The following is a 24,798-nucleotide window of genomic DNA, read 5'->3' on the forward strand; positions in this document are numbered from 1 at the left end:
CAGCAGTGATGGGTGAGAAATGAGCCCCACAAACAGATTAGAGAGGGAGGAGGCCAATGCAAACAGGGGCCACTGCGGGGTGCTTTGAGCAGCAGCTCCTCATCTGCTGCCTTCCAGAAAGCCCTCCCTCCACCAGCTCACCCTCAGTCCGGCAAGATGCACACAGACGGTCCCAACTGGCCACCACTGTAATACTCTGTTCTGTGCGGTTAAGATTAGCCCTGGCTTTCCCACTGCAAGGCCAACTCTTTGGTATCCAGAGCACCCCACCACCCCGACCCGGGACTCAGCACATAAGAGACATGTGATAAACAATCTTTCATTGGTGGAGCCACAGGATGTACCGTCAGAGAAACCTTAGTACAAATTCCATCTAGAGTGGAAGCCCCATGAGGCCAGGTCTTTAAAAAGTTTTTCACGACTGGATCCTTAGTGTCTGAAAGAGTGCCTGTCACACAGCAGGCAGTCGATCAATGTTTGATGAATTAATGAAAGTCGAGACGCTCTCGCCAGTTGGTGATGAATCACCATCGAGGAAAAGGTATTGCCAAAATGACAGTAAAGTCAAAAGGAAATATCGCTAAGGAAGAAAATAAATCAATTTCCGTGTGACTTTTCAGGAAACATCTGTTATCTGCAATACATACACCTGTTACTGGTCCGAAAAAAAGGGAACCGGTGACTGTGAGGTGACCAAAGACACTTCCAACTCCATGGTGGCAGATTTCGTTGACTCACCTGCCAATGCGACTGCTCACCTGTCCCGGGTACGACAGGTTCCCTTCGCTCTCCTCGTAGAGCACCAGAACCTAAGCAGGCCAGAGATGGGAAGCCCCAAGGACTGTGAGATGTTCCTGGGTGGCTGGGCTGGGCTCTCTTTTTTTTTTTTTGGAACCGTTTACTGTAAAATAGCTGAAATGACAGCCACTACGAGCCACATTCGCTTGTTCGTCCCTTGTACGACAACAGGCTCCGCGTCACAGCAGAGCACCGTGGGACGTGGCAAAATATGGCAAGGTAACCCAGGGGAAGCAAGCAGAGGTGACAGGCCATGCGAAAGACCACAAATCCTATGCCCGCAGCCCCTCTGACGGCAGCTAATCCGGGCGGGAAGGGTGTTGTGCCAAAGGTCCTCCCACTTCCTTTCTCTTTCAAGGTCACCTTCAACAATTCCTTTGGCCAAGACCTTTGGCACACGGCTCATGTCTCTCTGTGAGGCACTCTTTCAAAAGTATGCCCTTGGCAGAGGTGCCCAATCAGTGCCTAACAGACAGAAATCAACCAATAAATGAGTGAATACATGAATGAATGGAGGGTCTTCCATCTGACCCCAAATAAGATTTGTTGCTAGGAAACCATCCAAACACGGTCAGGTGGGCGTCCGGGAGCTCAGGGGTCCGGGCCATTAGGAATGATGCTTAACGTCCACATCTCTCAGCCTCATGTAACCCATGCAGCCTGCGAGGTCAAGTCCACACGCTTCAAGCCTGGTCCTACCCCAAGCGGGCCCCACCCCCAGCAACCCCATCATTTTTCACCATCATCTCCGTGTACACCCCGGAATCCTTTCCTCTCTTCACTGTGCCCCTCTCTGCTACGCGTGCCTCTCGTATGAAAAAGGTCCCTCGACAGTCCCTAGGGCCCTAGCTGTCCCTCAGGGCCCACCATCCAGCAGTCTCCCCCACGGGGGCTTCCCTTACCTCGGCATCGCAGTACACAGTGGCTTCCTCCTTCTCTCAACTCTGCATGCTGCTCGAGATTCTGGAAGCTCTGTATGCTGCTCTGGATTCTGCCCACCTGGAAACACCTCCACTATTTCCCACACACGCGCCGCCTTTTCCCACAATGCACTGCACTCACCATACAGACGGTGAACAAGCACTTGCTGACTACCGTCTCTCCTTGCAGCCTAAGATGTAAGCAGGAATTTCTTACACCAGAAATATCTGTCCTTTGGGCCTGCCTTCCCTGGAAGGCATGGGGAAAACGTTCCTCTGGTAGAACGTGATAAATCAGGGCTCACAGTGTTTCCACCACTTGGGAAAAGAGAAATTTTTCTTTTGGAGGAATAGGACTGAGAGAAGCAAAGAAGGCTGACCAAGCGTTTACTCCACCAACAGGAAGGGAAGTTACTGCCTGGGATCACTGTGGAGCAGCAAAGTGACAGAGTCCTGGATGTGCAAATCTCACACCTCGAAAGACCAGTGACATCAAGAGAGTTTGAGTAACAAAAGAAGTAGGAAGTGACCAGAGGACTGGAAAGGCAGAGGTGATCTTCCATGTGACAGTGTGGGACCTCACCTCGCATAGCTTTCTTTTTTTTTTTTTTTTCTTTTCTTTTTTTTTAACTTTTAAAAACACGAAACAGATGCACCAACTTGGCATACAGAAACCTGGTAATGATGCTGTATGAGGAGAGACCCAGCTTTCTTTTTAGCCTTATTTTCAGCCACTAAAGAGTCATTTCTATGATGAAAAGTCAACACTTTTCATAGACTGTTAGATAGTTATTTTATCTAAAATAAAATTTTAAGAGTTCCCATTGCGGCTCAGGGGGTTAAGCACCTGGTGTCGCCACAACCTGAGGCGTAGGTCGCAGATTTGGCTCAGATCCCGCATTGCCGTGCCTGCATGCAGTATAGTTCTGAAGCTGCATCTCCAATTCAGCCCCTAGCCTGGGAACTTCCATATGCTGCAGGTGCAGCCGTAAAAACAAAAATAAAACAAAATAACTTTTTAAAAATTCATCCGTTCATTACCCATTCAACAAATATTTACTGAACACCTGGTATATGCCAGGTACTAATACAGAAATTTGGTTTAAGATAGGAAATTAAAAGGATTCTATACAAAATCTAGCAAATAAAGACGTCATCTGCAGGTACCCCAACTGTCGTCAAACGTTGATTGGTTTTCACTCTGTTCTCTTTCCTTGAAGGTGATTTTTTGGGGTCCCCAATCAAGATAAACCCATTCCCAAATATCAGCATATCTTCAAAGAATGCAAACGGGTTACATTGCAGGACAAATGCTTGTTTACTCGATCCCAAAATACATTTCTCCCGAAAGCAGTGGCTAAACTTCTTTTAATAGGAAAATACTACATCCTCTTGGCTTGCGTACATTCCTCAGAAATTATTGGTAAGTAGGCCCAGTTTGCTGGAAGAATGCACAAATCACGAGATGGAGTGGATGTTTCTCAGAGTTGAGGCCTGCTTCGCAGGCCCAGATCTTCATGAAAGATGTTCAGAGCTTGACCCCTTAAAGATGCCGCTTAAAGTAGCATCCACGCTTCCAAAGGGTGGAGAAACCCATCTGTTACTGACCAGAGTGAGACAGGTCCTTACGACAATAACCCTAACCCTAACCCTAAGCCTTAATACTGTGCAAACTGCGGCACTGCATCTCACCTTAATTTAAGTCCTTCTCTTCCCTCCTGCCCTATTCAATCCCTGAATTGACATGTCCGATCTCTGTAATAATATTCAAGTCCCCAAGAAAGGATAAAGCTGGGATTTTACCCTATTTCTCTAAGTAGAACTAAATTAGGAAGGTAAATCCTCTGCCAAGAAGTCAAATAAAAGTGACATGTGACCCTGTGTCGGCTGGGATGATGCGCATCTCTGAACCCACACACCCCTCAGTGCAGTCAGGTTCAGTGTGCCAGGGGATGACAAGGCCTGGAGCTAACTGGACAGATGTCTGGTGTCACAAGTCTTTCTTCCAGACGACAACAGTGGACGTGGCAATGCCAACCCCGAAATGCAGATATGGGGCAGCTTCTAGACTGAGTGGACATACACCGCCTCTAAAATGTGAGTGAGGAGTTCCCGGGGGGCTCGGTGGGCTAAGGATCGGGTGTCATCACTGCTGTGGCATGGGTTTGATCCCCGGCCTGGGCACTTTCCACAAGTAAATAAATTAAAATATTAGTAAGCAAAGGCCCTAAGCAACTGTGGGGAGCCCTCGCTCTTCTTCATTTGCAATTCACAGGCCAGACCTAGTATTTCCTTTTGGTACTAACCCCCACGTTATCACCGTTATCACCCATGGCTGTGCTGGCAACATCTTCACCCCTCGGACTGATCCCTGGGGGCCCCTCAATGACAGCAATGATCAAATTAGAATAGGACTGGGAGTTCCCATGGTGGCTCAGGGGGTTAAGAACCCGACTAGTGTCCGTGAGGATGAGGGTTCGCTCCCTGGCCTCAGCTGCTGCTCTGATTCGACCCCTAGCCCAGGAACTTCCACATGCCGCAGGCACGGCCCTAAAAAAGAGGCAAAAAAATAGGCTAGGGCTGGAGTAGGGGAGAGCTGGCCAAGATTGTGCTCTGTTGCCCCCAGAAACAGCCTGGATTGGGATCAACATAAAGACCAAATGAGAGCGAGTTAGATTTAAAACAAGATAACTTTGGCACCTTCCATCAGGAAGATTCAATTGATCAACTTTTTGGTTGTTGTTGCCTTTTTTAGGGCCACACCTGCAGCATATGGAAGGTCCCAGGCTAGGGGTCGAATCGAATCGGAGCTGCAGCTGCCGGCCCACGCTACAGCCACCGCAACGCAGGATCCTTAACCCTCTAAGCGAGGCCAGGGATCGAACCTGAGTCCTCATGGACACTAGTTGGGTTCATTTCTGCTGAGCCGCAACGGGAACTCCTGACCAACTTGTCTAACAAAATGCCTTTCTTTTAGTATGATCAGCGCACAGTCAGCTCAACTCAGAAACTACGTTTCCTTTTTGAGTATCACATACTTTTAAAAAGTGGGTTTTTTGCTTTTTCGGTTGTTTTTTTAATAGAGGCAATTGATTTTTAATTTCCTTCCTCAACTATGCCCAATTCAACTGGTTTATTATTTATTTCCTGGGGGCAAAGGAAAAAATTTTTGTCAGTCATCAACAATTAAAAAAAAAATGTTGAACTGGTTTTTTTAACTATTTCATGCAACGAAAACAAGAAGCATTTTGCTCCACGGTGGATCTTCGAACATCAAGCTATTGTAATTACAAAACAAGTACTGTTCTTTTTTAATCTTTTATTTTCGATTTTTTTTTCTTTTTTTCCCACTTTTTTCTTTTTTTCTTTTGTTTTGATAAACAAACACTGTTTCAAAAGACACACATTAAACGATTTCTTCCAGGTAAACAGGAGAAACTGAAAAGATCCTTCTTCCACATTCTTCTAAGTTTATGCATAGACTAGGAAAGAGTGAAAAGCTTTCCTGACCCTAGAATTCCAAGAGGAATCCGTCCAAACCGTTTCTATTATTAGCACACAAAATGGTAGCTAAAGAAGTTACTGTGGTTGACAACTGAATAATTCATAGCCTCGGAAGAATTCAGTTGCTTTGTCTTCTCTAGTTCCTCTTTAGAACTGGATACCCAAACATGCTTCTAGTCCTGAGTTGTTGCAAAGGAAACCATATACAAATCCTTCTCGGCCGTTACAAATTGGCCACGCTGGGCATGACAACGTGAGCGACAGCAAGACAACAGCTGGAGACGTAACAGGAACATTTACAACCCGTTTATGAAACTCTTCAGATTACCCACATCTTCCACATGTATCGTCAGAAATTATGGTCCAAGGTTCCAGGCTCTATCCCATGGATAGCATTGGGCTGTAATAGCGCTGAAGTTTAAACTGTCTCTACTGGGCAGGATTCCAAATAAAATATGAAAACAAGATGCATGTGACCTAAAAATAATTTTAAACACATTGCAACACTCCCAATCGAAATTCAAATTCTTTTTCTTCTTTTTTTCTTTTTTTCCACCTTTTTTTTTTTTTGCACGTCCAGAAAAAGGGGGGAAAAACTTCAGTGAGTGAGTAAAAGACGTTAGTAATATTGACAGCATGAATTTCTGCTGTTCGACGTGAGAACAGAGCTCAGGCTGGCTAGCGCTCTTCATCAAAAATTCCCAGAAATGTTCCACTTTATTTTGTCTTTGGAAGAGCCATGTTGAGGATTAGAAAACATATGGGGATTTTAACCTTCGACTTTATTTTTTAAAAACATTTTTCCAAAAATAAGCGATCTCTGCCAAATAAAGCACAGGACTGAGAAACAAGATGGCTGGATTTTTTTCTTCCCTGGTTTAAGTTTCATCCCCGTCTAAATTCTCCATGTAACTACTACACAACCTCAGAAGCCCTGGGGGAGCCGGCACTCCACAGAGCCCACAGTTTACCCTTTCCTGCATCCAAGGTCCTTCTAGAAAGCATGAGTCACTTCTTAAACAGAATCTGCTTCATGCAACTGTTAAAGAAAAGTGAACTTTTTCTGATAATGCATGATTATCATTTGAGAACACTAGTCTACTGGGATGTATTAAAATTCCAATTAGGAACTAGTTTTTATTGAGAGTTTACTCAGTGCCAGGCACTGGTGCTAAGTGCTTTATTTGCCTTCGCTCATCTTTTTTTTTTTTTTTTTTTTTGGCCTTTTTGTCCTTTTAGGGCCACACCTGAGGCATATGGAGGTTCCCAGGCTAGGGGTCCAATCGGAGCTGTGGCTGCCGGCCTACGCCACAGGCACAGCAATGCAGGATCCTTAACCCACTGAGCAAAGCCAGGGATCAAACCCACGTCCTCATGGATACTAGTCGGGTTCATTAACTGCTGAGCCAGAACAGGAATTCCTGCCTTCGGTCATTTAATGCGAAGAGGTGGTAGCATATATCCAATAAGCATATACTTAATAATAATCAAGTAGTATATACCTGATACTACTTACCACTGCCACCAAGGACATTAGCCTTAATAAGTGGCGACCTTGGGTCAGTTCAAGTCCAAAACTCTGGCCCTTAGCCAGGGCACGATCCTACTGCTTCTCAAGAACAAAGATTCCCTGACCAGGACTCAGACCCAGACCAAAGCAGAGAAAGTCACAAATTCTGGCCACTAGACCACACAGCCTGACCCCACCCCAAAAGGGCCCAGATGGCTATGTTTGGCAGTCTGCTTTTTATAGTTTTTGGCTCCTGCTGACTTCATTGCTTCCACGGGACACATAGCTATTCGCTCTCTGCTGTGGCCCGCACGCCTCCTCTAGAGCAAGTGCCCTTCTCCCTTTATCACAGCTTTCTATGTGGATGCTGTTTTCCAGTTTACAAAGTGCTCCCACATACCTTATCTCATCTAATCCAATTTGCGATTTCTAATCAGTTTTGGGATGAGCAACCAGATTACCCATAATTCCAACAGGCTTCAATAAATAATAATTAGGCTCCGAGTGAGGGCCTGAGGCGGCCTCCTAGGAATCGAGCGCACAAGTCCAAGTACAAAGATGGGGCATCGCCTTGGCAGCCCCGCTCTTCCCCGCTCCTCCAGTCATTCTATTACCCATTCATTTAATCAACACTGACGGAGCACCTGCCGGGTGCCACGTTCTGTACTGGCTGCTGGCGTTATAAGGATGATCAAGCTCTGGTTCCTGCCTTTGAGAAGCTCCCAGACGAGCAGGGAGAGGAAGGCATCCAGACGGCCGTGGTGAGAGCTGCAGGGCAGCATAAAGGTAGCTGGGTACAAGGGATTGTGAGAAAATGGATGCTAGCTGCCCAATCCAGCGGAGAAGATTTTCCAGAAGAACTGAGGCTAAGGAGGAAGCTAGGTGGACGACACGAGAGGTTGCTGGACAGCAGAACTCTTGATAAGCCAGGGAAATGGTTCTCCACTTGGGCTGCCCATTAAAATCACTCGGGGAGCTTTCAAACCAAATAACCAGACCCAACCACTTGGAAAACGTTGGGGCAGGATTTACTCGAGCAAACATATACATGCCCTGTGGCCCAGCAGTTCCACGCCTGGGTATAAACCCAACAGAAGTGTGGTTCATGCACAAGGATATTCAGAGCAGCATTGTTCATAGCAACCCCAAACTGGAAACAACCCACACGCCCATCAACAGGTGAATGCATACACAAAAGAGGGGACATCCACACGACGGAAAACCACAGGCAATAAAAAAGCACGACTAGACCCCACAGAAACACCAGAGACTTGTACAAATATTACCCTCACACGGAAGGTTACCTGCTGTACACTTCCACTCATATTAAGCACCAAAGAAAAAAAACAAAGCTACTGTCTTAGAGGTCAGGGCAGTGGTGCCCACTGGTGAGGGGTAGGAAGGGGCAGAAGGCGGGTGGCTTTTGAATGCTGATAATGATGTGTTTCTTAATCGGTGTGCTGATTTATGGATGTGTGCAATCTACAAGGATGCATCAAACTCTATACTTAGGATCTGTGCAGTTTCCCGAATTCATGCTATAGGTCAATATATATTCAAACATTAAAAAGGGGGGGTAGTTCCCTTCGTGGCGCAGCGGTTAACAAATCCGACTAGGATCCATGAGGATGCGGGTTTGATCCCTGGACTTGCTCAGTGGGTCAAGGATCTGGCATGGCTGTGGCTGTGGTGTAGGCCGGCAGCTGTAGCTCCCATTGGACCCCTAACCTGGGAACCTCCACATGCTGCGGGTGCAGCTCTAAAAAGCAAAAAAAAGAAGAAGAAGAAATACCAAGGCCTGGGTCTCAGTACAGACCAATTAACCCAAAAGCTCAGTGCTCAAGACCCCAACATTTGTATCTTTTATTTTTTTGTCTTTTTAGGGCAACGCCAAATTCTTTAACCCACTGAGAGAGGCCAGGGATCGAACCCGAATCTTCATGGGTCCTAGTCGGGTTCATTACTGCTGAGCCACAACAGGAACTCCCCAACATTTGTATTTTAAAAAACATCCTACGTGGTTCTAATGTACAGCCAAGTGGGAAAAACCAAGCTTAGGTGTTCCTGTATTTGTCAATAGCTTCTTTGGGGAGTTCCCGTCATGGCACAGCAGAAACGAATCCAATTAGGAACCATGAGGTTGTGGGTTCGATCCCTGGCCTCGCTCAGTGGGTTAAGGATCCGGCGTTGCTGTAAGCTGTGGGGTAGGTCGAAGATGCGGCTTGGATCTGGTGTTGCTGTGGCTGTGGTGTAGCGCAGCAGCTGTCGCTCCGATTGGACCCCTAGCCTGGGAGCCCTCCATATGCTGTGGGTGTTGCCCTAAAAGACAAAACGACAAAAAAAAAAAAATAGCTTCTTTGTGGGGGACAGCCTGGCAGGTGGCAAAGGGAACAAGTTCTGAAGAAAGGTACATCAGCGATGACATTCTGGCTCTGTTTTGCATTTGTCTGGATCATCCCCAGACCTCAGTTTCCACAACAGAGTAATGGGCACAATATCCCCTCTCTCCCAGGATTGTTGTGAGGAGTAAATAAAATAATACACTCAAAGCACCTAGCACAGTATTTTCCTCCTTCTTGTCTAAGTTCCTAAGTCTCACCCCAGTGATGGGCAGATTGCTGTACAGGAACAAAACTCACGCTCTCCAATTTCCCCTCCTGAATGAGCTTCTTTGTAGGGACTGGAGTAATTCTATACTCGGGCTAGTGATGTCCAACGAATTTGGGACATTTCTGGGCCCTGGTGCCTCACTCCCTTCAGCACCTGCTATCCACGGAGATGGACGGAGAGGAGGCAGACAGTGGGGACAGATGAGCCACGGACCCCCTTCTGGAAAGTTTCGTTCCTGTCCTCACCCCGAAGAACAGTGCCAGCCATGTGAGTTGGCAAAAAGAATAGAAAAAAAGAGTATCTGGGAAGACATACCATCCACGAACTGTGCCCAGTGAAACATTTTTGTATAAAATGTCATGTTTTAGTAAAAACAAACAAGCAAAACAGAATCCTGGGCTTAGATCAGAAGATTCTGGCGAGAGTGTCAAAGATCACACCAGTCAGCTGTACGCCTTCAGTGAACTAAACTTTTCTGTTTCTCTATCAAACGAAAGCAAAGCCATCTCTCCTCCATCCTTTACAAGGGCACAGTGAGTTTCAGATAAGATAAGCAGAAAGCCGGCTCCAAAATTAAGCAGCAAAGAAATGCAAGATGAGAATTCTAGGCTGGAGATTGACTTTGTTCCAAACTCCAATCACCAACCACCGCCCTGGCCCCCCCACCAAGACTGAGAACTCCGATATTAACCGCTCCAAGTGCACCCAGACACTCCATCAGCCTGAAGCTCACTTATGTAAGAAGAGACTGCAGCACTGCCTGGCATGTGGCAGAATACTTTGCTTAAGAGAAATCCTTGGAAATGCCTCAGCTCAAGTACAAGGGCAGGCCCAGGCCTTAGGTTTTGGAGACAGGCTCTCTCAGTAAGGGAACACCAGAACTGTGGCTGGAGCAAATGATGTCATCGCAGCTCCTCTTACCACGGTCAATGTCAAAATTAAGATAGGAAGTTCAAGGACAAATTGTGGGGTTCCCAGGTAAATATAAGTTAGAAAAGCAGTTGGGACCTTAGAATCGTGCTTTAAAAATTGTATCCTATTCTGTAATGGGTTTTGGTTTACGTGAAGGTTTCCTTGACAAAAATATACACAGTTGGATAGAAAAATATATTCCCTTTTACTCTATTTTTACTCCCACTACACATTAAGAACATTTTTTAAAAATCATGTGTCACCCCATATCCAAAACCAATACAAACCAGAAATAAAAACATAAGATTTTTGAAGAGACAGATAAACTTAAGGGCTCTCCACTCTAGAGCCATGGAACGAAATCGCTCAAATACCTGTTGGGTTCCTAAATGACTGGAAAATGAAAACTCGAAATTAATCACAGGCACGTTGGAACACCTTGTAGACACAAGCCTTGCCCCATCCACAAACCATTCCTGCGACAGACCTGTATCCTCAACGCCGAAAATATCCCCAAATAGACAGATGCCGGGGGCTGGGGGGGGGGGCATCAAATTAGTAGCAAAAAATAGTACCGTTGAGTCCTGCCCTGGTTCCGGGGGAAAGAAGGAATCCGGTCGAAGGCAAACCTCGGGCCAGAGCCGGACAACTCGCCCCTAAGTTTGGCGCGTCCCCTCTCCGCGCCCTCGGCCCCCGCCCCCGCTCCCGGCACCCGGGAGCTCAGAGCACCGCGAGGCCCTGGCGGAGGGCAGCCCCCGCGGCTGGGGCTGGGAGCCGCGGCCCCGGGGAAGAAGGGCGGCTGCTCTCCAACGGGGGTCCTTCGGCCCCACCCCAGGCCCTCGCGCGCTCCCCTTCCCCTGACCCCTCGCTCCCGGGCGGGTCACCTGGCTCGGCCGCTGCCCGCTGGTCCTCCGGCTGCTCGCTCGCTCCAGTCGCGCCGCCGCTGCCTCCTGGAAGCGGCTCGCCCTCCCGAGTCACGGGGCCGGCGAGCGGGCGGCCGAGCCCGTGCCAAGGCTGCGGGAACCGTTCGACCCGGCCGGAGCTGGGACCCTGCCCCGAGCGCGGCCGCCACCAAGGCGAAACTGGAGAGCTGGGCTCGGCTCGGCCAGCGGGGAGGGGCGGCTGCAACTTTGCTCCTGGACGCGGTCGAGGAGGGGGCGCCCGTCTCCAAACTCCGTGCAGCGCCCGCAACCTCTCCAGTCCAGGGATTTTTTCTTTTTTTTTTTTTTAACCTAAAGGGAAGCCAGATTCTTGCCCTCAAGTTCTTGTTTCCAGCGCGGCCGGGCCGCTCGGCGGGCGGAGGAGCGCGGGGCCGAGAGCGGGGTGCGAGAGACGCGCCCCGCTGGCTGCGCTGGCGGCGAGCCGGCCGAGGGCGCGCGGGGCGGCGGCTGCCCGGGGAACCTGCCTCCGCGACCGCTCCGGACCCCACTCTCGGTACCACGCCGGCTCCCTCCAGCCGGGAGCCGGCGCCCGGCAGGGAGAGCGGCCTGGAGGGACCCGGCCAGCAGCGGGAAAGCAGTGACCCGGACCTGGATCGCCGAAGTAGGAACTGGAAGTGACAGCGGCGCAGGGCAGAGCCGCAGCAGCAGCCGCCGCCGCTGCCGCCGCCCGGGTAGCGGTGGCAGCAGCAGAAGCGGCGGAGCAGCGGCTGCGGCCACACTGCGCATGCTGAGGCCGCCGGCTTCGGCCCAGAGCCCAGGGCTGCCGCCGCCCGGCCTGCCGCCGGCCGCGGCCAGAGCCTCGGGCGGGAATCCCGGCCTCACAGAGAAGCCCTGCCCGGTAGCCCGCTTCCGCCTCCGGCCCCGGGCGCGGCTCGGACCCCCCGAGCTCTAGGGTGAGCCGCGGAGACACCCCAGCGAGGAAGCGCTCCCCAGCGGCCCTGCACACCCCTCCCCTCTCCGAACTCTCCTGGCTGCCCTGCCCGCGCTGTCTGATAAAAGGCCCCCCATCACATAATCCCTTTGAGGGAGAATGAGACGGCTCGTGGCAGATGGGAAATATATTTCCGACCTTACTTGCAGTCCAGTTTTTACAGAAATACAACGCAGCCGGTAGACTAGGATGGCCGGTCACGGGTGTCATTTGATGTAACTCATGGAAATTCCAGTAGGAGTGGCAGATTGATTCAACGGGGGGGAAAAAAAAAGAGCAAAAACTTACCCAAATCCTCTTTAGTCCTCCCACTAGCTCAAATTGAGCAGCTAAATACACAAAGCTTTCCCCAGCGGAAACTGATGGAAATGGTCCAGTTAAAAACCGTGTCCAACAGTGAGGCTCTACCAGCTCTTTCTTACTCCGGTCTCTTCATTTTACAGATGAAGAGCTCTAGGGGACTGTGGCTTCTCTAAGAGGAGGTGGCGGGTTCAGGGCCTGAAGGAAGGTCCGCTGATACCCACCGCAGTTACTGCCTGGCCTTGTGCCGCGGCGCTGCTCCAGGGAGGCTTTGCTCTCCTAGAGCTGGAATTCTCTTTCGGTAGATTTAGCCTTGACTCATGATCATTAGTAGAAATGCCTTCCTTCCAGAATTGCTTCCCTGCAGAGCAGCCCCTGGGAAATGGCAAATCGTCCATCCCACAGGCCCCACTTTGGGGAGGGCACCCATGCTGTTCCAATGACAAGGCAGATGGAGTGACTCAGGGAGACAGGAGGCAGTGAGCGGATGGGGGCAAAGAAAAAGCCACACCGATACCAGCTGGTGAGAGAGAGAAGGAGGGAGGAAAGGAAGGAGAAAGAGAAAGAAAGAAGGAAGCACAAACAGCCTCACGTTCATTCGATGAAATCTTTCATGAACAAAACATCTTTTTGCAAAGTAGGTTTGGCCCCGGAGCAGAGTAGGAGATGGCAGGGTATCTGGAGCTGGGACAGACCCATCATTCATGGGGCTGTAGCCAGGACAACACAGCCAGACAGGTACCACCCAGGCCACTCTCAAATGAGCACGAGAACAGTATCTGTCCCTGACTCCTGCCAAGTTCCAAGGCAGGACAAAGACAAAAGTACCATTCCTAGAATAGCGTTGTCAAGGGACGGCCTGATCACATTAGCAACACTCTACCTAGACACGAGGATTTTTCTATATGTTCTGGAAGATTTTCACTTGAGGCCTGAGCGTCCTCCCTACCCTCTCCATTCAGTAAATAAATAAAAAAGATACATTTGGTTCCCAGTAAAGGAAATACAAATGAACTACAAAGGGGTGAGAAACGTCTAAACTCACTAGGAATCATGAAATTCAAGTCAGAGCACTAAATTAAATACCATTTTCACCCAACATTTTAGCAAACATTAAAGATAAATAATATGCAGGAGTTCCCATGTAGATCAGTGGGTTAAGTATCTGGCGTCACTACAGTGGCTCAGGTCACTGCCGTGGCACGGGTTCAATCCCCGGCCCAGGAACTTCTACATGCTGTGAGTGCGGCCCCCCAGAAAGATAAATAATATCCAGGGCCACCAGGGATATGAGGAAGAAGGCACTTTCTACACTATTAGTGGGACTATAACTTCGTATAGCATTTTGAAGGGGAAATTGAGAGTATCAAATTTTGACACAGTAATCCCATTTCTGTGAAGAAAGATGCTTCGAGAATAACTACTGTTGGAGTTCCCATCATGGCTCAGAGGAAACGAATCTGACTAGGATCCACGAGGACTCAGGTTTGATCCTTGGCCTTGCTCAGTGGGTCAGGGCTCCGGTGTTGCTGTGAGCTGTGGTGTAGGTCACAGATGATTCGACCCCTAGCCTGGGAACCTCCATACGCCACTGGTACAGCCCTAAGAAGACAAAAAAAAAAAAAAAAGTCTAATCACTGCTGTGCACAAACCTCTATATACATATACAACATGACCCACTGGTATTTATCCCAGGAATGCAAGATTGATTTAACATATGAAAATTAATCAATGTAATACAACATACCATAATAAAAGACGGAACCAGGGGTCGCCTTAACAGATAGCATTTGGCACCCTTTCAAGACAAAAACACTCAAAACACTAGGAATAGAAGTGAATTCCTGGAATTCATTGTGGCTCAGCAGTAACGAACCTGACTAGTATCCCTGAGGATGTGGGTTCAATCCCTGGCCTCGCTCAGTGGGTCGGGTATCCATCATTGCCGTGGGATCTATGGTGTGGGTTGCAGACGTGGCTCGGATCCGGTGTTGCTGTGGCTGTGGCGTAGGCCCACATTCACCCCTTCATCTGGGAACCTTCATATGCCACGGGTGCAGCCCTAAAACAAAATAAAACAAAAAAAGAAGTGAACTCCTTCAACCTGATAAAGAGCATCTATGAAAACTCACAACAAGGTAAGGAATGATGAAAAACTGAAAGCTTCCCCCTAAGATCAAAAACAAGACTGGGGGTCATTCTCATCACTTCTCTTCAGCCCTGTTCTAAAGGTTCTAGCCAGGCAAATGAGCCAAGGACATGAAATAAAAGGCATCCAGATTGGAAGGGAAGAAGTAAGAGAAGAAGTGCCCAGATGACATGATCTCGTACAAGAAAACCACAAGGAATCCAGCAAACTATCAGGCCTAATGAACAAGTTAAACAAAGCTGAAGGACACAAGATCAATAGACAGAAATCAATGGTATTGCTACGCACTGGTAATGAACCACCCAGATATGAAATTAAGAAAACAATTCTATTCATAATAGTTTCAAAAGGAATAAAATACTTTGGATAAACTCAACTAAGGAGGCCCAAGGCATGTTCCCTGAAAATTACAAAACAATGTTGAATGAAATTTTAAAGACCTAAATCAATGGAAAGACATCCTGTGTTTATGGATCAGAAGACTTAATATGGTTCAGATGGCAGTACTCCCCAAAGCAATATACAGACTGAACACAATCCTTATTAAAATTCCAGCTGGCTTTTTTGCAGAAATGGACAGGCTGATCCTAAAATCCATATGGGCACACAAGAGATCAAGAGTAGCCAAAATTATTTTGAAAATGAAGAACAAAGTTGGCGGACGCATGCTTTCTGATCTGAAAGCTTACTACACAGCTACATTAATCAAGTCAATGAGAGAAAGAAAAGGCTTTTCAACAAATGGTGTTGAGATAATTGGCTATCCACGTGTGAAAGAATGAACCCAGACCCCTATCTCACACCCCGAACACAAAGTAACTCAAAATGGTCAAAGAACTAAATGTAAGGGCTAAACCTTGAACATTCTTAGAGGAAAACAGGAGTAGAGCTTCACGACCTTGCGTTAGGCAATGGTTTCTTACACGTAGTTACCCAAAACACAAGCAATTTGATGAAATTTGACTTCATCAGCATTTAAAAACTTTTGTGTTTCGGGAGTTCCCGTTGTGGCGCAGTGGAAACGAATCCAACTAGGAACCAGGAGGTTGCGGGTTTGATCCCTGGCCTCGCTCAGTGGGTTAAGGATCCCGTGTTGCCATGAGCTGTGGTGTAGGTTGCAGATGCGACTCAGATCTGGCATTGCTGCGGCTCTGGCATAGGCTGGCAGCAACAGCTCCGATTCGACCCCTAGCCTGGGAACCTTCATATGTCGAGGGTGCAGCCCTAAAAAGACGAAAGACCAAAAAACTTCTGTGTTTCAAAACATACTATCATCAAAATACCCATGGCACTTTTCACAGAACTAGAATTTTAAAATCTGATGGAAACACAAAAGACTCCAAATAGCCAAAACAATCTTGACAAAGAAGGACAGAGCTGGAGAAATCATGTGCCCTGACTACAGACTATACTACAAAGCTACAGCAATCCAAACAGTATGGTACTGGCACAAAAACAGACACATTGATCAATGGAACAAGAGAGAAAGTCCAGAAATAAACCCATGAACCTACAGCCAATTAATCTACAACAAAGGAGGCAAGAATATACCTTTTGGAGAAAAGACAGTCTCTTCAATAAGTGGTACTGGGAAAACTGAAGAGCTGCATGTAAAACAATGAAATACCATTCTCTAATACTACACAAAAATAAATTCCAAAGTTCCTGTTATGGCTCAGCAGTAATGAACCTGACTAGTATCCATGAGGATGCAGGTTCAATCCCTGGCCTTGCTCAGTGGGTTAAGGATCTGGTATTGCCATGAGCTGTGGTGTAGGTCACAGATGCGCCTCGGATCTGACATTGCTGTGGCTGTGGCAGTGGCATAGGCCAGCAGCTGCAGCTCTGATTCTACCCCTAGCCCTGGAACTTCCATATGCTGCAGGTGTGGCCCTAAAAAAGCAATAAATAAATAAATAAACTCAAAATTAGTTAAAGACCTAAAGGCAAGACCGGATACTATAAAAATTTCTATAGGAAAACATAGGCTGAACATTCTGGCATAAAGTAATATTTGGTGTGGAGGGTCTGCCTTCTAAAGCAAAAGAAATAAAAGCAAAAATGAACAAATGGTGCCTAATTATACTTTAAAGCTTTTGCACAGCAAAGAAAACCAGCAACAAAACTGAGACAACATACTGAATGGGAGTAAATATCTGCAAATGATATTATGATCAATAAAGGGCACAATATCTGACACATATAAACAGCTCATATAACTCAACACCAAAAAAAAAAAAAAAAAAAAAAACCAAACACCCCAATTAAAAAACGGGCAGAAGCAAGAAACACAAGAAAAGATATTCAACATCACTCATGATTAGAGAAATGAAAATCAAAACCACTCTGAGGTACCACCGTACACCAGCCAGAATGGCCATCATCCAAAAGTCTACAAACAACAAGTGCTGGAGAAGGGGTGGAGAAAAAGGAACCCTAGTACACTGTTGGTGGGATTGTAAATTGGTGCAACCACTGTGGAAAGCAGGATGGAGATTCCTCAGAAAACTACACAGAGAACTACCATTTGATCCAGCAATCCCACTCCTGGGCATCTACCCAGAGAAAACCACGACTCGCAAAGACACTTGTACTCCAATGTTCATTGCAGCACTATTTACCATAGCCAAGACATGGAAACAACCTAAATGCCCATCGACAGAGGAGTGGATCCAGAAGATGTGGTACATATACACAATGGAATATTACTCAGCCATTAAAAAGAACAAAATACCGGCATTCTTAGCAATATGGATGGACCTAGAAACTATCATGCTAAGTGAAGTCAGCCATACAATGAGACACCAACATCCAATGCTTTCACTGACATGTGGAATCTGAAAAAAAGGACAGACGGAACTTCTTTGCAGAACAGATGCTGACTCACAGACATTGAAAAAACTTACGGTCTCCGGAGGAGACAGTTTGCGGGTGGGGGGATGTGCTTGGGCTGTGGGATGGAAATCCTATGAAATCAGATTGTTATGATCAATATCATTATACAACTACAGATGTGATAAATTCATTTGAGTAATAAAAAATGGAAAAAAATCCACATATAAGTGATTACATACTGTATTTGTTTTTCTCTGACTTATTTTACTAAGCATAGTACCCTCCAAGTCCATCCATGTTGTTGTAAATAGCAAAATTTCATTATTTTCATGGATGAGTAATATTCCATTGTATATATAAGTATATATATTCATATATATATAATAAATACATTTCATATCTTCTTTAAAAAAAAAAAAGGGCAGAAAAACTGAATAGACATTTTTCCAAAGAGGAAATGCAGATGGCCAACAGGCACGTGAAAACATACTTAACATCACTAATCATCAGGGAAATTTGAATCAAAACCGCAATGAGATCATACCTCACACCTGTCAGAACGGCTATCATCAAAAAGAACACAGGGAGTTCCCATCATGGCTCAGTGGAAACGAAACTTACTAACATCCAGGAGGACGCAAGTTCGATCCCTGGCCTCACTCAGTGGGTTAAGGATTCAGCGTTGCCGTGAGCTGTGGCGTAGGTCAAAGACGTGGCTCAGATCTGGCATTGCTGTGGCTCTGGCATAGGCTGGTGGCTACAGCTCCGATTAGACCCCTAGCCTGGGAACCTCCATATGCCGTGGGAGCGGTCCTAGAAAAGGAAAAAAGATAAAAATTTTAAAAAAGGAAAAAAAAAAGAAAAGAAAAAAGATATTATCAAAGTTTGGGAGGTGCTTCAGAGACACGTTTGTTTCCCAGCTGTCTCCACAGACTCCCCTGAGCAGTTGCTAGCTATGTGAGCCCCGGAGGCCCTGGGACACTACAGCCACATGAGAACACAAAGATGAAGGTCGCTTGGAGAAGTCCACTGGCCATCTGCAGGGTCAGAAGGCAGTAGCTTTTGTGTGTGTGTGTGTGCGAGGCATGAGGAAGTTCCCAGTCCAGAGATCAAATCTGTGCCACAGCAGTAACAATGCCAGATCCCCAACCCGCCACCAGGGAGTTCTCAGAAGCCAGCAGCTCTTTAATGCAGACACCACGCCCCACAGAAAACACTCAAATTGTCAGTGCAGGAGTTCCCGTCGTGGCGCAGTGGTTAACGAATCCAACTAGGAACCATGAGGTTGCGGGTTCCATCCCTGCCCTTGCTCAGTGGGTTAACGATCCGGCGTTGCCATGAGCTGTGGTGTAGGTTGCAGACGTGGCTCGGATCCCGCGTTGCTGTGGCTCTGGCGTAGGTTTGGCAGCTAGAGCTCCGATTCGACCCCTAGCCTGGGAACCTCCATATGCCGCGGGAACGGCCCAAAGAAATAGCAAAAAGACAAAAAAAAAAAAAAAAAATTGTCAGTGCACTGCTGCATCTCAGGCTTCATTTTTCTACATTTCCAAACCAACCATTCCAAGCTGGCACTCTTTCTTTATAGAAACAATAGTGTGTTCTTGGCCATTATCAAGCCCTGCTCTTCTTGCTTTTTGTGCATTAACCGTTTTATAGCATCAAGAAAACTTTATTAAGCGTGCCTTATACTAGGCACTGTGCTCAGTACTTTAGGCTTGAGAGATACTCTATCTAAAAGTGACAAGAGGGAGTTCCCCTGTGGTGCAGCAGGTTAAGGACCTGGTGGTGTCAACTGCTGCAGCTCGGGTGGCTGCTGTGGCTTGAGTTCCATCCCTGGCCCAGGAACTTCCACATGCTGAGGGCGTGGCAAAAAAAACAACAACAGCAACAACAGAGCGAGAGTCCAGTGGTGGTTATCAGGGGGCGAGGGGCGGGAGGATAGAAACCAACGTTGGCTAAGGGTACGAACTTGCAAGGAGTGGTAAATACACCACAGAGAGCTAATGCCCACGACAGTGAACACAGACAACAGTCATACTGTCCTCACAGGATGCAATAAACTGCAATCATACTCCAATCCATAACAATGGCATTCATAATCTAACACCTAAATGTATCAAAGTAACACATCGCACACGTTAAATTTACACAATGTCCTATGTCAAATATATTCGATTTTATTTTATTTTAATTAATTAATTTATTTTTTGGCTACGCCCGCACCATGCAAAAATTCCCAGACCCAGGCCACGGCAGTGACAATGCCACGAGAGAACTCCCAAATATGTTCAACTTTATAATAATTTTTTAAATTTGCGAATATTTTATTTACGTCTGTCTCCTAGCTACCTGGGAGCTTCAGACTGGACGGTCAGTATTCTTGGCTGCTGGGTGCACCCCAGCTCAGCTTTCAGTATCATTTAAGTATGGATCTTATGAGATTCCCCTCAGGGTTCGAAGAGTCCTGCTTTTGCACACGGTACAACCTACTAACGACAGTGCGAGTGAGCTGCTATTATGCATGGTTTTTTTTTTTTCCATGAGAGGGATTTATTACTGCTTCCAGCAACTAAGGAGAACACAGGGGATCTTTCCCAAAGCAGTGTTTCCTGTTATGCCTGTGTTCTGCGCAGTGACATACTAAGTGCCTTAAATGCATTATTTCTTTTATCCTTAAAACGATCCTAGGCAGGAGTTCCGGTCGTGGCGCAGTGGTTAACGAATCCGACTAGGAACCATGAGGTTTCGGGTTCGATCCCTGCCCTTGCTCAGTGGGTTAAGGATCCGGCGTTGCCGAGAGCTGTGGTGTAGGTTGCAGACGCGGCTCGGATCCCACGTTGCTGTGGCTCTGGCGTAGGCCGGTGGCTACAGCTCCGATTTGACCTCTAGCCTGGGAACCTCCATATGCCGTGGGAGCAGCCCTAGAAAAGGCAAAAAGACAAAAAAAAGAAAAAAAAATCCTAGGCAGAAGTTCCCTGGTGGCCCACCGGGTTAAGGATCAGGTATTGTCACTGCTTTGGCTGGGGTCACTGCTATGGCGCAGGTTCGATCCCTGGCCTGGGACCTTCAGCATGATGCAGGCAAGATAAATAAATAAAACAATCCCCAATTCTTGCATGAGATATTATGAATGTCTCCATTATACAGATGTGGAACCTGGAGCAGAGAGAGGCCAAGTAACTAGTCACACAGTCAGTAATTGACCAAGGCAAGATTCTGACCCAGGTCTGTCTGTCAAGCCAGAAAAGGTACGTGCTGAATTATGATGCGAGGTGTTGCCTTCTCATAATATTCATGTGATGTTCAGGCCAGCCGAATTACCAGAAAGAGATGAAAATATGCCTGGTGCCTTTCATGTAAGAAATGAAAATTACGTTATACTTTTTTAAGAAAGATTTGTATCCAAAGCGGATAAAAATATTTTAAGAATGGGTGCTTCAAGGAGTAAGCATGAGTTATCAGAAAAATCCACTCCTGTGAAACCACTCATTCTCCAACAATGCCAGCCCCAGGAGGTGTTTCTGCATCATCGAATGTACTTAGAACTGCAAAGAAGCTCGGTACCCCTTGTGGCAGCTTCAGAGTGCAGAAATCATTGGCAACCTCACCTTGCTTTTATTTGACAGATAAAAAACCTCAAAAGCCATACACACCCATGTGCCCATGCTGCGTACACACACACACACACACACACACACACACACACACACACACACACACACACCCTCAGCTAAAATTGGGCAACAGGGAACCCTGCAATAAAATATTCTGAGACAAGTCTGATGCTATGGCTAACTTTAGGGAAAATTCTGCAGGAAGCAAAGTTTCTCTGGGGCAAAAGTACTTGCACTGCTACCCCTGACAGCTGACACTCGGAAAAGACTTACTACGCACCCACACTCTTCCAGGGCCATGAATTCATTGAACTCTCACTCGGATCCTATGAGCTGGGTGCGCTATGGTTGCCATTTTACAGGTGGGGAGGCTGAGGCATAAAGGCGTAGTTCAGTTACATGGCCAAGGTCACAAAGCTACTAGTGAGAGAAAACAGATTTGAACCCAAGCAGTCGGACATCAGCGTCTGGGCTCAAACCATTGCTAATACTTCTCCACAAATACTGCTACACTTCTCATCTACACTTCTTATGTCCCTGGTCCTGTGCTGAGCACTCTGCATACCTTGCCTCATAGACCTTTGGAGCTTGGGGCTCTTAGCGCTACATTTTTTTTTCTTTTTAGGGCTGCACCCACAGCATATGGAAGTTCCCAGGCTCGGAGTCAAATCAGAGCTGCAGCTGCTGGCTTACACCACAGCCACAGCCACATCCACACGGGATCCGAGCCGCGTCTGGGACCTACACCACAGCTCTGGGCAACGCCGGATCCTTAACCCACTGAGCGAGGCCAGGGATCGAACCTGCATGCTCATGGATCCTAGTCGGGTTTATTATCACTGAACCACAACAGAAGCTCTGAAAGGTACCATATTTTGGAGTTCCTGTCGTCGAGCAGTGGGAACAAATCCGACTAGGAACCACGAGCTTTCAGGTTTGGGTTAAGGATCCGGCGTTGCCCAGAGCTGTGGTGTAGGTTGCAGATGCGGCTTGGATCCTACGTTGCTGTGGCTCTGGTGTAGGCTGGCAGGTGTAGCTCTGATTAGACCCCTAGCCTGGGAACCTCCATATGCCACAAACAAAAAACAACAAAAAAGGAAAGAATGAAAGGTACCATATTTAGAATGTTGATATTGTTTTGTTTGGGAGTCGGTTTCTGGAAAAGACAAACCAGCAAGCCGCGACCCGGGACCACCGAGCTTAACCACGGTCTCCACAAGCTTCCTGTTGGCTGTTTTACTACAGCACTTTCCACTACAATCGAGGGAAAGATGATGATATGATGCCAGGGAAGGCACCCTGAGTGGCCTTACCTCCACCTGAAGGGCGGCACATCCTTTCAGGAAGTCACTGATGTTGTTGGTGCAGTCAGCTTCGGTTTGGGGCTCCAGACAGTACTAGAGAAACAGAGTCAAATGTCACTCGGAGACTGTCACCCTAGGAGGGGCATGTCGTATGCATCACTGGCTGAGAACTAGAGAAGGTACACTTGTTAAGGCAGGGCCAGCGTCGCTGTCAATCCAGGAAGAGAAATTTACCACTGAAGGAAGTGATGCAAAAATCTAAACGGTCGGTCTTATTTCAAATGTCACCAAGCCCTTAGTCCCCAGCCATGTCTACTCGCAAACGTTTTCTCATGCTTTCTGCCAAATCGTCGTGATAGCAAATCGGAGGGACCCAGTTTTTTGATCCCGGTTCCTGCTCTCAGCCTAGTACCTCCCTCCATAATCCTCGTGATAATTTCTTAAAAATTATGTTTCTCCTTTGCTGCTCTCTACTTTAGATCACATTTCTTGACATCGCCTCATCATGTTATCACCGTTTTTCAAGTTTAAGAAATTATAAGTAAATTGATTTGCTCAGTAAAAGTACAGAGAGGCTCCAGGAAGCAGGAGAACTGTATTCACAGTCACATTTCCCTTAAGAAAATAATTGTGAGGCTCCACCTTTAAACTTAATTAAAGTGCCCCCTTTTTAAATGATCCATCCTCATGAGCCTGATATTTGCAACACTGGATTTTTTTTTTTTAAGAGCGTACGGTTAGTTTCACTTTGAAGACACGCTGCATTCAAAACATATTTGGTTTCTATTGTCTTAACAAACCTGCTATGTGACATTTTTGGATTATTTCTCTTGGTTGCTAAGTCGCCTCTCTTTCAATGGATATTTTTTCTTTCTTTGAGAAGACAATCTGCACTGATTTTTGACCTCCTATCAATAAGCACCACCACCATCTGGTATAAATCACCCCATTATTCCACGGACTCCGAGGTAGCCCAAGTTCAAACCATGTCCTTGGTACACAGGGAGGTATAACAGGCATGTCTATGGCAGAGCAAGCTGGTGACACGGGTGTTCCCCTTGTCCCCTGGCCCCAGGGGTGCAACAGGTTCTCACTGTACTAATATTCGGTGGCCAGTGACTAAAGGCTAACACGTCATTTTCGGACTTTTGGCCAACGAGGGAAGGGCTGAGGCTTAGAAAGAGATTAAAGTAGGCGCATCCCATGACCCGGGCAATGGAAAATCTCCAGATACTGCAAATCGCCCTTACCTTCTCTACAGAGCCGGGCCTGAGTCTGTTGATCAGCTTGCAAAGCACTACCCCATTTTTCAGCGAGGACTTCAAGAACTCCTCTGGATCACAGATGGTCTTTTTGGGGGAATCTAATACTCCCAAGGAGATAAGCCATGTCACGATTCGCTCTTCTGGATTCATTACTGAGGACCGTATGCTCCGAACAGCTCTCTGGGGCAGCTGCAAGGACTAAAGCCACATCCGCGATTGCATCTGCTGTTGTCTTCCTTTTTATGACTTCTCTTCTGGTGCTTGCAGAGCAAAGCTCTAAAACAACTTTTCTCAGGCGAGGGTGGAAGCCACTCCAATTATGGGATCTTATAAACCACAGAGATCACACTCAGAGATGTGGAAATAGAATGGGAAAAAACAATCCTGGATGACACTGGGCTTCGTTTTCAAAATCTGCGAAACAACTTCATTAGGATTAAAAAAGAAGAAGAAGAAGGATATACACACACACACACACATACACACACACCCCCCCCCAAAAAAAAAAAAAAAAGCTCAACGGTTCAAGAAGCTGTAAGGGAAGGAAGTGAAGAGGATGCTGGGCAGGAGGAGAGAGGAGGAAGCCAGAGCCCTGGGAACACAGAGGTGAGCCGGCACTTCAGGGGACCTTGGAAATGAGATACTCGTGGTCCAGTCTGGGAAAAATGCAGTCAATAAATAGTCTAGCCCCAGTGAAAATCTGGCTTCTGTCAAGAGGAAGATGCCAACTGGCTCTTAGGTCAGACAGATCTGAGCCTCGTGGGGAGCTTGCTGGCACAACACAGCTCAGGGAAGGTAGGCTGGGAAAAGTCTTCCAAGAGGTGGCCGGATGTCCCCATACCGTCTCACCGAGGTGATGTGTCACGGTCCTTCCTTGCAAAACACGTTGAGTTGCTCGGTGACACCATGCCAAGCAAATGAAGACTGTGCCTGCTGTCAGCCATCTCTGTGTATACGCACAGGCTAGAAGAATGGCATTTTACTTTGCAGCCAAAAAGCTATGTTTAGGGAAATAGGCTAAGGATAGCATCTGACATCCTGTTTACTTGCATTCTTGAATGATTCTTTTTCTGGACCCGGTTCCACTACACAATCCAGCTGCAGTACCCTTAGCAAAGGCTCAGACACAGTCACATAAGCAAGTAAAAAGCACTTGAAAACAGAACTTTTGAGAACAAAAGAACCCTTGTCCTCTGTCTATACTA

The 24,798-nt window shown here is 47.1% G+C and overlaps 1 protein-coding gene across 32 annotated transcripts in view; it reads right to left on the reverse strand.

The window, feature by feature from the left end:
- Nucleotides 1-24,569, reverse strand: part of ARHGEF6 (Rac/Cdc42 guanine nucleotide exchange factor 6) — a 117,102-nt gene extending 92,533 nt beyond the window's left edge. For 8 of the 32 annotated variants that reach the window (XM_085006745.1, XM_085006744.1, XM_085006743.1 and 5 more), the window contains exon 1: nt 11,139-11,784. Coding sequence is in view for 24 of the 32 variants with exons in the window: in XM_085006733.1 (XP_084862859.1) it covers nt 22,338-22,421; nt 23,579-23,743 (249 nt within the window). In the remaining 8 variants the exon portion in view is untranslated. Of the gene's footprint in view, nt 1-11,138; nt 11,785-12,264; nt 12,450-12,650; nt 12,893-22,337; nt 22,422-23,578 lie in introns of those variants that run through there. The other 24 variants (XM_085006740.1, XM_085006739.1, XM_085006735.1 and 21 more) reach the window with 8 other exon arrangements.
- Between the last annotated feature and the right edge of the window lie 229 nt (nt 24,570-24,798).

The sequence above is a fragment of the Sus scrofa genome, chromosome X (assembly GCF_054392235.1).
Source record: "Sus scrofa isolate SSC_HxYL_T2T_F1_AM1 chromosome X, Sscrofa_HxYL_maternal_Yorkshire_Landrace_v2.0, whole genome shotgun sequence".
NCBI lineage: Eukaryota > Metazoa > Chordata > Mammalia > Artiodactyla > Suidae > Sus > Sus scrofa.